This window comes from Ranitomeya imitator, chromosome 3 (assembly GCF_032444005.1).
Source record: "Ranitomeya imitator isolate aRanImi1 chromosome 3, aRanImi1.pri, whole genome shotgun sequence".
In the NCBI taxonomy this organism is placed as follows: domain Eukaryota; kingdom Metazoa; phylum Chordata; class Amphibia; order Anura; family Dendrobatidae; genus Ranitomeya; species Ranitomeya imitator.
Genome location: NC_091284.1, coordinates 86,327,942 through 86,343,630, shown reverse-complemented (window position 1 = coordinate 86,343,630; position 15,689 = coordinate 86,327,942). Strand labels below are relative to the sequence as shown.

Below are 15,689 nucleotides of genomic sequence, written 5' to 3'. Positions count from 1 at the left end.
CACAGGACAGAGGAGAAGGATTGGATATGACTTATGTGGCACAATACTTATCTACAGTTATCACTAACGGAGGTGCCAATAGATAACTGTATCATCCTCAACAGCAACAAACCCCAACATGTCTCCCTTACCTGTCGCCAAACCTACACGCTCCAGTTTTTAGATAGAACGAGCAGTGAGCACGATCCTTTTCTGTGCCGTATCCTTCGGGCGCCTCCGGATTGTGCCACACACTACCATTTTCTAGCTGTAATAAAGCAGAAAACCACCAGTGTCAAAACCAGACAGACATTCGATAACATATTTATTACAATAGGTCTGCAATGTCTACACACATTGAATGCTTGAGGTTTTGGGAATGGTAGAAGTGGAAGCCTGTCTGTCAAACAAATGTGCTGGCCAGTGGTCTCTGCTCCCACCCGCCTCCACCTCATCAGGAACAGGCCACAGACGATGACGCTTATTAGTGAGCGCCATCTGTCAGAAGCTAGGAATGTATTGTTTGGCTAGCTATACTGAAGATGAAACCGACTGAGGCCAAAAGGTCGGACCCTTCTGTCCAGTAATCAATGCTGGTGATGGGGGGGACAATGTACTAAGTCTCAACAATGAGAATTGTACAAGTGATAAGAAGACAGACGTCAGCAGATGTGTGCAGTAGAAATGGTGCAATTCATTGATTTGCAAGACCCAGTCCAGGGGCCGCATCAGTGATCCATAGCTGCCATGTGAACAGCCCCCCAGATCCGGACATGTCAGGCTCCTTTTTTGATTAGCCGGCATAGTGTGACTTCATTGTTGTGGCATGAGACGTGATGCCGCACCGGGTTGGTGAATCAAATAGAAAAGCTCAGGATACCGGCTTGCGGGAGGGGGAATCGATAGGGCTCTTGTCTGGGGATCAGAGATTGGTGACGTGGCCGCAGCCTCAGGTCCTCCAACTAGATCCACATCGTCTTTAGTAAGCAGAACATGCAGTCTCAGGTTTTTTTTTTTTTTGTTTTTTTTTAAGTTTACATAAGTGCAACCCGTGTTTTATCACCAAGTCCAAACCTCACATATAATACTTGTCAGGTCTTACCTGACTCTCCGCTTCATCCAGCAATTTCTGCACGGCTTCCTAGAAATGGTGCAAACACAGCACTAGTAAAAACCTCCATGAAGCACAGCATCTGAATTTGGGGTTAAGAACCTCGAACATTAAAATTGACATGATTAAAAGTCTGAAACAAACTACATTCTATTGTGTGTAACCATACGTGACCACACGGTCAGTATTTCGTCAGTATTTTTCACATCAGTATTTGTAAGCAAAAAAAACAGGAGTGACGTGTTTCTATTATACTTTTCCTCTGACTGTTCATCTCCTGCCTTTAGCTTATAAATACTGATGTGAAATACTGACCAAATACTGAAGGGGTGTAAAGCCATATGTAATAAATCAGACTTGTGCACGCTTCTTTGCCCAGCATACATTCATGGTAATGAAGACAAAACTGCTGCTATTGTGGTCCGTGAAACAACTCTGCTCTCTCCATTCATTTCTATGGGATTTTACGGCAGCCGAGCAAACTTCTATCGAAAGTATTGGATATCGCATCAAAGATTTACACGTGCAGTGAGGTTATAGAGAAATCTCCTATTTCTGAAGATGCATATTAATAAATACTAATATAAAGGGTGATTCACTCTCTACTCTGAAAAATTGCTGTAACTTCTAAAAGAGATGATCTATCGCACTGAAATTTGGACTGTACATACTTTAGTTCATGAGAAGTAAGAGTGCAAGAAACCTCAGCAACGAGAAACATTCTCGGACCGCATAGTTTTGCCGACTTGTCGCCCCACCGGTCGTGTCCACAGACTTGCTGCACGCCTTTCTGTGCGTCGGTAGTTTTCGTTTGGTGCCTGGCATTTAACTCCGGCTTAATTCCTTATTCATTTCTTCACCATTTACAGATACAGTTTGGAGGAGCGCGATTTCATTCCAAAAACTTATTGGAAAACGGAGACTTTAAATAGATGTCAAAGTGAGTTTCTAAAGAAATTTGAAGGTTGAATTCCACTGTTCAAACCGTGTATTCTGTCATTGGAGAATAAGCTGTAACGTACAGGAACATTACTGGATAGGCATGATGGAGGACGTCAGCAAACGTTTGAGGAAACGTGAAACAGGGATTTCTGGCATCTCCACATAAGTCGTTGCACAGGCTTTACCAGGAGACAAGCATGTCGTACTCCACGGGTCAACAAGCTGCCAAGAAACGTCGTGTTCGACCATACAGAGTCACTGACAGGAATGAAAAAGCCCGATCAAGAGACAATAATTAGTTATTGCAAATGTTTTTCCTTTGGCAGCATTTGAAGGGTCGGGTGTACAGTAACAAGCCGCAAATTTTACAGGCGCTCTGGGAGAACATACAGTGAGAAATTCAGGCTTTGACCCCAGAAGTCCTGCGGAATACATTCAATATGGAGAGGCGCGTGGTGGCTGGCGTACTTGGGTTTCGAACAGTGGACATTTTCAAGACCTGCATTAAAACATCAGTTTCTCATGATCCAAGGTACGTACAGTCCAAATTTCAGTATGATAGATCGTCTCTTTTAGAAGTTCAGCAGTTTTTTCCGGGTAAAGTAGCAAGTGAACGCTCTGTATTATAAAAATCTGATATTGTTTATTCCAGCTATGACTGCATTTGCTGAAGTAACAGTGGCGCAGTGGTTAGCACTGCAGCCTTGCAGCGCTGGGGTCCTGGGTTCAAACCCCACCAAGGACAACATCTCCAAAGAGTTTGTATGTTCTCTCAGTGTTTGCGTGGGTTTCCTCCGGGCACTCCGGTTTCCTCCCACATTCCAAAGACATACTGATAGGGAATTTAGATTGTGAGCCCCATCGGGGACAGCAACGATAATGTATGCTAAATGTAAAGCGCTGCGGAATATGTTAGCGCTATATAAAAATAAAGATTATTATTATTATTATTATTAAGTAACCCTTTACAGGTTTATTTAGATCACAGATATCTGACAGATGCCGTTCCCCCTCTTGCACATGAGGATCTCCTGACCCCTGTATCACAGCTGCCGTAAATGAAGAGATGTGAATATACCAGAAAGAACGCCATCTGTTTTCAGTGGAATCGCGAGTTACATATGTATGGCCTGTCTGGTCCATTTACACCGATTATAAGGCAGGGGTTGGGGGAGTAAATGTAAATCGAAGAGGTGGGGTCTGCACATATCAGAAATGACCGGCATATCCCGAATATACCTTAGGTGGGAATACACCATACCGATCAGAGCAAGAAGTGGGACTCTAATGAACGGAGACTGGATGCCAGGTCTACGTGGCTCAGCGAGCAAAAACTGTGCACGATAATGTAATGATTAAAACCTGCTGCATTGGTAAGATTGTTCTCTAGAAGGAACAGTTAAATATTAATGCAAGTATAAAATGCTAGTGGTAACCAAAAAGATACATCTCGATGTAGGGAGCCTGGAAGGGCTTAGCTGGCAGCTTTCAATGTGGAAACAGAAGTTAAGGAGATAAGCGGTCACAAAACCAACAGCCTCGTCACCCTGACTGAATGGCAGGTTAGGTTCAATAAGGTACTCCCATTAACCGGGGTCCATCCTCTGGGGTCATTACTGATCGTGAGAATGAAGCTGATTTAGTACTGCCACAGTGGGCACCCGGCCGAGCAGGAACCGCAGGAGGCCCCATTCACTGTAATAGGGTTGTGACGCAGCTAGTTCACCGGGCTACCACTGTGTAAACAGAGGCAGTGAAGGGGACGCACCGCTAAATCAACACTGCATGGTCCATCATTCTCAGGATCAGGTTAGACCAGAGGTCCCCAACTCCAGTCCTCAAGACCCACCAACAGGTCATGTTTTCAGGATTTCCTTTGCATTGCACAGGTGATGCAATTATTACCTGGGCAAGACTAAGGAAATCCTGAAAACATGACCTGTTGGTGGGCCTTGAGGACTGGAGTTGGGGACCTCTGGGTTAGACAATATTAATACCCTTAACCAATAAAGCTTAAAAATAAAATCAGAAGTGCTCAGAAGTTTACATACACAGTGAGAATATTTCTCAGATGTTTACAACTTTTTTTTTTTAATTATTCTTGATTGACAGCCGACACTGCAGCATATCAGTGCAGAGTGAGCTGTCAATCAATGTGCCGTTGCGCGTGCCAGCTGTCGTTTTCAGTGCTGTGAGCGATGACTGTAGCTGCTCCGGACACCTCTGTGCCTGAAAACCATCGGCTGCTGGGAGGTGAACACTTTATTTTGTCCCGGGAGCCGCACTTTCAGTAAGACGACCGGGCAGCATTGTAATGTAGAGCAAACCCCATATCTGCAGATTAATGGCAAAGCAAAACACATTTTCCATTCTTAACCAGACTATTTCCTGCACGCCCACACTCCCCAATTTCTTACAAGGCACATACGAGTACCTTAGGTGGAGAGAGTGGAGGGATTTCTACATTTAATTTTTTATATATTTTATTTGCCTTGTAACTGCAGCTGGCAAATTAACTCGTTAGAGGGCAAACTGAACCTGTTGCCTATACAGCCGACCTGATCTGGGTCTGTTAGGACCCAGCAGCTCCTGCTCTCTCCTGGCAATTACATGGTTGCTGGGTCCAGAGGTGGAAGCACTGTCAGTGCTTGCCTTCAGCCAGTGCTTGCTAATCTGTGTACACAGCATGCCTTCAGTCAGGGCTTGCTAATCTGTGTACACAGCATGCCTTCAGCTCTGAGTATATAATGATCAGGAAGGCAAGGTCGTAATAAACCATCTCTGCCTTTTCTGAGGGGAGTCTGGCTGTATCTGACATCCACCTCCTCAACCCCACAGCTGTAAGAAAGTGAAGGCGTGAAGGAGCCATCACATCATATCACAGTCCTCCTGACCTCCACAGCGCTGTGCAGCACTGGAAAAAGCTAAAACGTGAAGGTCATGCTAAACACTTAAAGAATTTACAGGATCTGGAAGATTTACCAAATCAGAAAATAAAAGGTCTCATTTATGACCATCACAAAAAGCTGCAATTAATGTAAACAGGGGCAATACATGATTGTAAGACCAAAGGGTATGAAAAACTATGGATTACTAAATGGTTATGCTATTCAGTGATGTAAATAACGTTTAACACTAATATTCTGTCCCATTATTAATATTTTCTGTAAAACAATGATCCACATCTTATGTAGTGCGCCTGGGATATGTAAACTTCTGAGCACAGCTGACTGTATAGCAGATCTCCTATATACTGATACAACCTGCATTGTCCCATACAGAACCTGTCACCTCTCCTGACATGGCCGTTAGTATATACACAGATCTACACCCCATCAAGTAACAATTCTGGCTTCTGTACAGGAACACCCTGCCAATCAGTAGCAAAAAATGGTCAATACAGTCGTAAATTCACAAGAGGGACGGCATAACGCACAAAATCATCATTTTATAGAGAATGTAATTATGTACTAAACCAGACATGTCAGGAGAGCTTGAAATCATTGCACCTACAAGAAATACAGAACATTGACCAGGTTTTTCTCATCAAGTTGGCCCATTGAGACAACCCGCTGTCAGAAGATTGCCCCTCCACATGGATTACTGCATAGTGCCTACTGAGAAGAACGAGTGACTACATAATGCAGTCCCATGGAGGGGCTCCCGGGTGGGGGATCCCTGGCTGATGATGGCTATATATTTCTAAGTAGGATATAACTAAAATGACTACAGCAGATTCAGGATATGAGCGGTCCTATCCTCCCAGAGCCGGAATCACCTCTCTTTCTCTCTTCTTCACTTGCTCGGGCTCTTCCGCCTTCTCCCTTATTTCCTGTTGTCTCCATTCCTCTATCAGCTTTCTCTGTGTAAAACGTAGGAAATACAAAAGTCACTCACACGGTACATGAAGGTTGAAACAACATACCAAGATCTTCAGTAAATATGGACATCGCATTTGTATTCAGCGAGAAACATGACAATATCATCGTGAAGGGAACGTAGCTCATCATTTTTCATCCATACCTCCTCTTCTTCACGTCTTCGAGCCGCTTCCTGTTTTTCAAGTTTTAGCTGAAATTCTTCCTGAGCTTTCTGTTCTCGAACAAGCCATTCTTCATGTAGTCTCTGTCTGTAGATACCATGAAAAAAAATATTACTCAATTCAACAAATGGAAAAACCAAAGACACTCAAGCATAAGACACACAAATGCCGTTTAGTGGACTTTATAAAGTGAAACCTTCAAGATCACTTCTTGTTACAGGTCCAAAGCCTAGAAGATGCCAGATTCATATAAAATTCACCTATTCCCCTGTATAATTGGAGGCACACAAGGTAGAGTAAAAATGAGATAATATGGTACACAGTGGTGCTTGTGAACCATATAGAATTTTCCATGTTTCTGCATAAATTTGTCAACCTTGACACCGTCTCACGGACTGGACAGATCAGAATAGAATATCCTCAAAGTCTCATGGACCAGATACACTGATCAGATTAAAGGGAACCTGTCACCCCCAAAATCGAAGATGAGCTAAGCCCAACGGCATCAGGGGCTCATCTACAGCACTCTGCAATGCTGGAGATAAGCCCCGAGGTATCCTGAAGATGAGAAAAAAAGGTTAAATTATACTCACCCAGGGGCGGTCCGATCCGATGGGCGTCGCGGTCCGGTCCAGGGTCTCCCATCTTCATATGATGACGTCCTCTTCTTGTCTTCACGCTGCGGCTCCGGCGCAGGCGTACGTTGTTTGCCCTGTTGAGGGCAGAGCAAAGTACTGCAGTGCGCAGGCACTGGGCCTCTCTGACCTTTCCCGGCGCCGGCGCACTGCAGTACTTTGCTCTGCCCTCAACAGGGCAAACAACATACGCCTGCGCTGGAGCCGCAGTGTGAACACAAGAAGAGGACGTCATCCTATGAAGATAGGAGGCACCGGACCGCGACGCCCATCGGACCGGACCGCCCCTGGGTAAGTCTAATCTAACGTCTTTTTCTCATCTTTCAGGATACATCGGGGGCTTATCTACAGCATTACAGAATGCTGTAGACAAGCCCCTGATGCTGGTGGGCTTAGGTCACCTTCGATTTTGGGGGTGACAGGTTCCTTTTAAAGAACATGGATCTATCAAAGTTGATCTTCACAAAATGTTTGTTGATGTGTATCATGGCATGTACAAAAGAGATTTCTGAAGATCTTAGGAAGAGTGTTGTAGAGGCCCATGAGACTGGGAAAAGATTACACATCCATCCATAAAGAGTTTTGACTCCATCAATCCACAGTCTCAAATTTAAATATGTGGTGTCATATCTTATTATATTTTTATCTATATAAATCAGGTGTTATTATTTGTGTGGGAACCTCTTGTGCTTGTAGTGCTAGGTACCGCTACTAAATAAAGGTATTTTAACCGTAATATCTTTTATTGTCCTATTTTCTTTGGCTTTTTGTTCCGGTTTCTCGCTTTGGGTTTGCACTAATCTCCGATTGGTCTGCCATTCTTTCCTACACAGCAGATGTTTGTCACTTACTATATAATAATTTTCCACATGCTTTTCTATCACTAGTGGTAAACATCCATTGCGGAGTTCAGTACGTGTTTTAAATCAATCCACAATCAGACAGATTTTGTACAAATGGAGGAAATTCAAGACCATTATTACCCTCCCCGGGAGTGGTCATGTAACAGATCACTAATTCCAGCCGCACACCACCGTATTTTACGTTTAAGTGCAAACCGACGAAACATGAAATCGCACTCGGACCGATGTTATTCTATGGGGCAGTGCACATGTCCGATTTTCTTTTTCCCTTGGACTGGCTTAATCTGAGGAAGAAAAAAAAAATAATTGGCCATAAACTATATTTGTTCTGAAAGCAGGGATAGGGAATGACTTAGGATATTGAGAATAACCCTTTTAGGGTTACTCAGGCCATTTAAAAAAAAAAAAATGTTCAATTTGTTTTTTAAAGGTCACTTATAGTTAAGCTATACATTTTATATGCTTTATCTGGAGAGGTTTCGTGCAACATAGAAATACACAAACACATCTGTACCGATACCTGAAGACTATTTGGTTTGATACCTTTCAATCTCCTGCTGTAAATCATCTTCTTCTTCTTCATCCTCAGCACTGACACGTTCCTGATTTCCTTCTACCAAATCAACAGATAAATAGATTAATTTCTCTTGTATTCACATGATAGAAATGTGTAGATCTGTCGTTTTTGCCATTCTTTACACTCCTTATGTTCCTTTCAGACATTATATTTGAACACAATGATGAGAGGATATTTCTTGTCTCCATTTGACAATATATAGATCTGAAGCCCCCTGTGCACGGTAACACTGCCTGCTCCTCGGACCGAACAGGATAATGTCACCTACAGCACGTGTGCTGACGATTACTTTGCACTGCTCCCCTTCAACTACACGAGTGCGCAAGATTCGATTTAGAATTTGTGGATGACATAAGAGAGGTCGCCGACATGGAAGGAAGAGGGCGACGTGAGCAGGCACAGAGCGAGGCACCCATCAGATCACTTGGGGCTCATTATTATACAGTGTGGGGCCATTTTACAGTGTGGCATCATAGTAGCTCTATCGAGAGGCTCCAGAGAAGTGAATAAAAAAAAATGTGATAAGGTGGTGGGGACGGATTACACAGGGAAACCGGATGAGGGGTATATGGACTTCATCCACTCACCTGTGTCTCGAAGTTTTGCTATCTCTTGTCGCTTCTTTTTCCGTCGTTCCTTCTTTAACAGAGATCTGGCTTTCTTGTGACTAACAGTTGCAATGACAGGGTAGTTAAGAGGTTAAGTTTAAAGGCTGAGTTCATAGGTTGCAATTTTTTTGCTACAATTTACTATTAAAAAATAAAAAAAAGAAAGCAAAAGAATACAGCAGTTTTCTCATGATATTTCAATGTATCAATTGACAGCAAAACCAAAAGGTATGAGCAGGACTATAAGCTGGACTATGTGCAAAGTGTAAGAGCCCGTTCACATTGTGGCCACTGCACAGATAAAAAAAAAAAGTGTATACCCTGTAGTAAGCAAACTGTAATTGAACATGTAAATAACATAGGGTACTTACTTTTTTGCTTTTTAAAGACAATTGCATGCAAAAGGAAAATGGAGCACACCTCACAACCCCATCGGAAGTCATGGAGTTGGTGTCCATTTTGGTGGAGTCGGTATAAAAAGTATAAAAAGGGACTGACTCCCCGACTCCTAAAATATTCAATAAATTGGGTGGCCTTAATGGGAACCTGTCACCCCGAAAATAGCGGGTGAGGTAATCCCACCGGCATCAGGGGCTTATCTGCAGCATTCTGTAATGCTGTAGATAAGCCCCCGATGTTACCTGAAAGAGGAGAAAAAGACGTTATATTATACTCACCCAGGGGCGGTCCCGCTGCTGGTCAGGTCGGATGGGCGTCTCTGGTCCGCTCCGGCGCCTCCCATCTTCATTACAAGACGTCCTCTTCTGATCTTCAGCCACGGCTCCGGCGCAGGCATACTTTGCTCTGCCCTCTTGAGGGCAGAAGATAGTACTGCAGTGCGCAGGCGCCGGAAAGGTCAGAGGCCCGGCGCCTGCGCACTGCAGTACTTTGTCTGCCCTCAACAGGGCAGAGCAAAGTACGCCTGTGCCGGAGCCGTGGCTGAAGATCAGAAGAGGACGTCTTGTAATGAAGATGCGAGGCGCCGCAGCGGACCGGAGACGCCCATCCGACCTGACCAGCAGCGGGACCGCCCCTGGGTGAGTATAATATAACGTCTTTTTCTCCTCTTTCAGGTAACATCGGGGGCTTATCTACAGCATTACAGAATGCTGCAGTTAAGCCCCTGATGCCGGTGGGCTTACCTCACCCGCGATTTTCGGGGTGACAGGTTCCCTTTAATGCAAAAGTTCTGCAAGATTATGAATTTAAAAAAGAACAGGTTCTTGCTAATTGAACTGACAATAATGAAGGTGGAGAGCAGATAAATGAAAACTTTTGATTCAGAAGGAATAAGATAGTCGTGTAACTGAGGAACAAACAGATATTACTACTAGAGATGAGCAAGCACTAAAATGCTTGGATGCCCGTTACTCAAATCAAGCAATTCCTAATACTCACATGCTCAAGCATTTTTCTGGCAGTTCCTACAAGTAGGTATGGAGGGGAGGGGGGGGGGGGGCAGTGAAAATGTTGAAATGGATGGAAAAAGTGTATGGAAGGAGAACACAACAACAATATCCTCTCACTGCAGCGAGTCATTCTCCCCTGCTCTTCAGCATGAGCGGTTGCCTCAAGACACCGCTCATACTGATGAGCAAATGTCGCACAGATGGATTACGTGGGACACTTGGATTCTTTCAACTTCAGACAGGTGAGGGATATTGTGTTTTTTTGTTTTGTTTTTTGTTTTTTTAAACAGGGGACAATGGCTTCAGAGGATTAGGTGGCAAGGTGAATATGTGTTTTTTTATTTTATTCTTCATTTTACACTTAATGTAGATAGTGGGGGCTGTATACAACTCAACATTGTCCTCTGTTCTCGATCGCAGGGAGAGCAGGCGACAATGATGTGAGCTGTCTTGAGCATCTAGCGCCTGAGAACAGCGCGAAATGTGTGGGCATTTCTCAGGTTACACTGATGCACATGGATGGCACACATATGAAACACACGGACATCTCCGGTACAGGTTTTTCCAGTACCAGAAATAACAGAACGTGTGAAGGAGACTTGAGACACAAAGGAGTGCATCATGCGCATTCTGTTCAAAAGGTCATATAGTGGTACTCCTAGACTCATACGGGCTATGAACTGAGTGCTAAGTCTGCCAAAAATTACAACCAGGGTCATCCATACACCCTTGAAGGCACCAACTGTAGTGTCTCATTCAATTACTCTGAACAAAAGTGTAGTTGTGACACTTCTACGCTCAAAGGCTTTGCATCAAGTGCAAAGCCAGGAAAAAAAATATAAGCAGGGTAATCCATAGACCCTTGAAGGCAACAACTGGAGGGCCTCATTCAAATATTGAAGATGAAAAACACTATGAGCTGCTGTCATCTGGTGATGTGGAAAAGTTGAAGCTAATCCATGCTTTGTTCACTTTTATCAGAGTAAGAGTGTCAGCCCTTTCTGTTGACAAGTGAAAGCACCTGTTTGACCCCCCACCGGCAGAACTAAAGACCCACTCAGACAAAACGCTAGTGGCAGGGCAGCACAATACTTCCAAAGCATAGGGGGATAGCTCATGCCAGATGTACAGCTGAAGGTCGCATAGGAATTAGGGAGTATGTTGGTTTTGTCGGCCAGGTATTGCTTGAACATCTTTAAAAAAAGAGTGTTTTTGACAAGGAAGGAAACTGTCATCAGGACCTGGATGCTGGCATGGTATCATAAAATTGGTCCAAGCCTTTTACAGTGTACCCCTGCCTCTTCTGTGTGTCTCTCTGGCCACTCCTCCTTGGTTGGGTAAGGAAGCTTGACCCCTGCCATTGTCTGATGGGAATTTTTTCAACATATTTTCCACAATGACCATCTGCTATGGCATCATTTTAGAAGACCTTTCCTCCTCAGGAAGGAGATGCAAGGTTCTCCTTGTAGTGTGGGTTAAGCAGGGTCCAGTACACTTTCTTTTGGCCAAGATGAATAACGCGAGGGTCACGGTAAAGGCAGCAGTACATTAAGTCTACCATATGTGCTAAGGTCCCTACAGCCAACACCTCCCTGTCTCCACCATGATGACTACTCTCCATCTCCTCCTCGGTCCATCCACATAAGAGAGACTGGATGAAGCGAGTGTGGGTACTAGCGTCTGCTGCAATCCACCTCCTGTTCCTCCTCCTAAGCCTTCCTGTCTTCACCACTCACCATCTTTGTGGAATACAAAAACATACACTCTCTCAAGATCAGACATTGGCTGTACCAACGTTGGGAGGGGCATTTGACAAAGCAACTATCCGACATCCAGAATAGGACAAGTGCACGATACCCTGACGAAGCCTCAGCTCTTGTCCTGCCCAGCGTCCCACAGCATCTCACTACGACCAATGGCAGTTCAGGAGGCAAAATATGCCTGCACAACCCCTTTATATTGCTTAAAGTCATTATGATCGAACCCAATCGTGTGAGGATGACGTCTGAAAAAACTGATGGCTTAGGTTTAAGCCAAACATGTACAAAATTCTATACACAGCAGAAGCCTGCTTGATTTTGAATTTGCCAGTCGTAAGAATATTCAGGAAGCATTTATCACCACTGGTTAGCTGGCAAGTGCCATCAGGGTGGGGTCCAGTCGACGGGACAGAGGATCCTGACTTGTCAATTCTATGACTAAAGGGAAACTTGATAGAGCAATGATCAAATACGTATCCTATTGCTCTGAAGACCCCCTACTGCCTTTCCTTCACTTCTCTATGATTAAGTAAATTATTATTTTTACCAGAAAATAATTGTAACCATAAAAAAAAAAAAAAAAAAAAAAAAAAAAATTCTACAGCATCTTTTCCTAGAACTCTGCATTCTGCTCCCTCGGTTATTCCTCCTGGAAATGATCAAATTAATAGCTGAGCGTTTCCAGATGGGTGTGTTCCCAGTAGTTAATTTATCAGGGTTGTCCACTACTGGAGAACACTATCTAAAAGGGAACCTGGCACCAGGTTTGAACGATATGAGATAAGACTACCACCTTTTAGGCCTAATATACAGCATTCTATAAGGCTGTATATCTGCCCCCAACACAAGAAAAAGACCTTTTATTATATTCACCTGGGGGGGGGGGGCAATTAGGTCTGATGGGCGTCGCTGGTCCTGGTCCTCCTTCTTGCTTCGTGTGAGGCTGGTTTCACAGGTCAGTGGCTCCGGTATGTGTGGTGACAGTTTCCTCACATATCGGAGACACTGACTCACGTACACACATTAAAATGAATGTGTCTCTGCACATGTCAGCGTGGTTTCATGGACCGTGTGTCCGTGTGCAAAACACGGAGACATGTCAGTGTTCGTGGGAGCGCACAGATCACACGGACCTATTAAAGGGAACCTGTCACCTGAATTTGGCAGGACCGGTTTTGGGTCATATGGGCGGAGTTTTCGGGTGTTTGATTCACCCTTTCCTTACCCGCTGGCTGCAATATTGGATTGAAGTTCATTCTCTGTCCTCTGTAGTACATGCCTGCGCAAGGCAAGATTGCCTTACGCAGGCGTGTACTACGGAGGACAGAGAATGAACTTCAATCCAATATTGCAGCCAGCGGGTAAGGAAAGGGTGAATCAAACACCCGAAAACTCCGCCCATATGACCCAAAACCGGTCCCGCCAAATTCAGGTGACAGGTTCCCTTTAAAGTCAATGGGTCCGTGTAAACACGTACCACACACGGATGCTGTCCGTGTGCCGCCTGAGGATCAGACGGAACAGAGCTACAGTAAGTGCTGTCCCCTGTGTGTGGTGCTGAAGCCACCATTCGTCCCTTCTGTCCTGCTCGGCTGAAAGCAGCGCTCGCAGGAGAGAAGGGATGAAAAGTCAAGTTTTTTTTTGTTTAAATTAAAGTTTGGGGTCACCTCCCACCTCTCCCCACCCCCCTTGTGCCTGCCCGCTTGCATAGAAATACTCACCCAGCTCCTGCGATGCCTTCTCTCAGCGCCGCAGCTTGTCCTGTGTGAGCTTCAGATGGTACCGCTCATTACAGTGATGAATATGCGGCTCCACCCCTATGAGAGGTGGAGCCGCATATTCATCACTGTAATGAGCGGTACCACGTGACCGCTCACACAGGACAGGCTGCCGGCGCTGAGAGAAGGCATCGCGGGAGCTGGGTGAGTATTTCTATGCAGGCAGGCAGGCGGGCGGGCGCACGGGGGGTGGGGGGAACCCCAAACTTTATTTTTAACAAAACAATTAATTTAAAAAAACTTGATTTTTCATTCCTTCTCTCCAGCGAACGCTGCTGGGGAGAAGGAATGAATGCCGGCTTCAGCACCAAAAGCAGGGGACAGTGCTTAACTGTAGCGCTGTCTCCTGCACGGTCCGTGTGGTCCTCAGTCAGCACACGGCTGCCGCACGTGTGCCACGTGAGCACACGGATAACTCCGGTACCGATTTCTCCGGTACCGGATTTATCTGGACGTGTGAGACTGGCCTGAATGACACGCCAGATGTCATTCCTGACCATGCAGAGTAAAGTAGTGCAGTGCGCATGGGCCGAGGCTTTTTGACATTTCCTGGAGCCTAGTCAGGGCCGCATCATCCACAAGAAGCAGGATGGCACCGGACCAAGACCAGTGACACCGCTCGGACCAGACCGCCCCGAATGTGAGTATAGTAAAGGTCTTTTTCTTGTCCTGCAGTTCGGCTTGGTGGAGATATAGAACAGTATAGAATGATGCATATCAGGCCTTAGAGGTGGTGGTCTTATCTCACATCGATCACACCTGGGTGGGCACTGCGTATTCTGTAGTGGAGGTCATGGAGGAATAGCAGTAGATAAAATAGGACCCCGGCACTCACAGGCATTGAAGGCCATCTAATGCACATGTGGAAATCCAGACCACAGGCGTGTGAGCCCATCCCGGGCCTTCACAAATACATCACTGCTGAGGCCGCTGGAGGGGAGTAACCACTGTATGTGTTATATGGGGTCCTGCATGGACTGAGGTGGGATTGTCCAGTAGGGCATTCCCGGAGGAATAGCAGAGGAACAGCAATAAGGAAGAACAATGAGATTAGATGGTGACAGCAGCTCTCAGGCCATAGAGACGACTGGAGGCTACAGAGGACGTGCAGCAGCGCCACTAGAGCAAGTCACGTGCCCCTATTACCAGCTATTCCCCGGCACAATGTCTATGGAGAAGGAGCTACGAGCGGAGAATAATCGGTAACTGCCACCGCCGTAACCACGTGTACAAGCGACACACCCGCAGTACTTCTAGAAACCCTTACTTTATTCGCTCTGCGGCGGAACCTTCTTCCACGGAGGCCGCCATCTTTGTTTCGGTTTCCAGCCTACAGCTCTAGTACGGAAGCCTGGTTGCTCCTGCGCACGCGCAGAGGCCGGTAGGAGCGCCCTCGTCATGAGTGAGGAACTGACTCGGGTCAAAAGTCAGATCGCCGATAGAATCGATGAGTGACGGTTATCGGCGTAATGTCCTGGCTACTTCTGCAGTGACAGGCTGGTGTGTCACGTGATTTGGATGGACGGAAGTAGTGATGAAGTGCGCAGGCCCAATTGATTCTCCATCCTCGTTTACTTTTATAGATGTGGCAAAGATTATTATGAATCACAAAGCGCCATGTCGGCAATTTGTCACAGAGCATTATCCCTTAACCCCTTCATGACCAGAGGTATTTTCGTGTACTGGAAAACAGGAAAAAAATTGCAAGTGCAGTGAAATTGCAAAAAAAAAGTGCAATCCCACAGTTGTTTTTTTTTTTTTTTACCATGTTCACTAAGTACTAAAACTGTACAAATAAATATATACAAATGGTGGCGCAAAATGTAAAGAAAAGGGCTATCAATCCTTGCTGCAATACCAAACCAACCTCCACACTTGATTGGTGAATGAATGGATAATCCTAATAAAATAATGCACCTAAGTGCAAGAAGGTATGCGCTTGATAATAGCCAATAAAAACTGTGTGCAGTAGAGACTAAAATAAC

At 45.1% G+C, this 15,689-nt stretch overlaps 1 protein-coding gene across 1 annotated transcript in view; it reads right to left on the bottom strand.

The window, feature by feature from the left end:
* ZRSR2 (zinc finger CCCH-type, RNA binding motif and serine/arginine rich 2) overlaps nucleotides 1-15,043 on the bottom strand; it is a 38,322-nt gene extending 23,279 nt beyond the window's left edge. The window contains exons 1-7 of the mRNA XM_069761054.1: nucleotides 14,972-15,043; nucleotides 8,737-8,816; nucleotides 8,116-8,185; nucleotides 6,056-6,161; nucleotides 5,811-5,894; nucleotides 1,082-1,120; nucleotides 132-247 (exon numbers count right to left, since the gene is read on the bottom strand). Of these exons, the coding sequence (XP_069617155.1) occupies nucleotides 132-247; nucleotides 1,082-1,120; nucleotides 5,811-5,894; nucleotides 6,056-6,161; nucleotides 8,116-8,185; nucleotides 8,737-8,816; nucleotides 14,972-15,015 (539 nt within the window). The 5' untranslated portion in view covers nucleotides 15,016-15,043. The remainder of the gene's footprint in view (nucleotides 1-131; nucleotides 248-1,081; nucleotides 1,121-5,810; nucleotides 5,895-6,055; nucleotides 6,162-8,115; nucleotides 8,186-8,736; nucleotides 8,817-14,971) is intronic.
* Nucleotides 15,044-15,689: the final 646 nt, after the last annotated feature.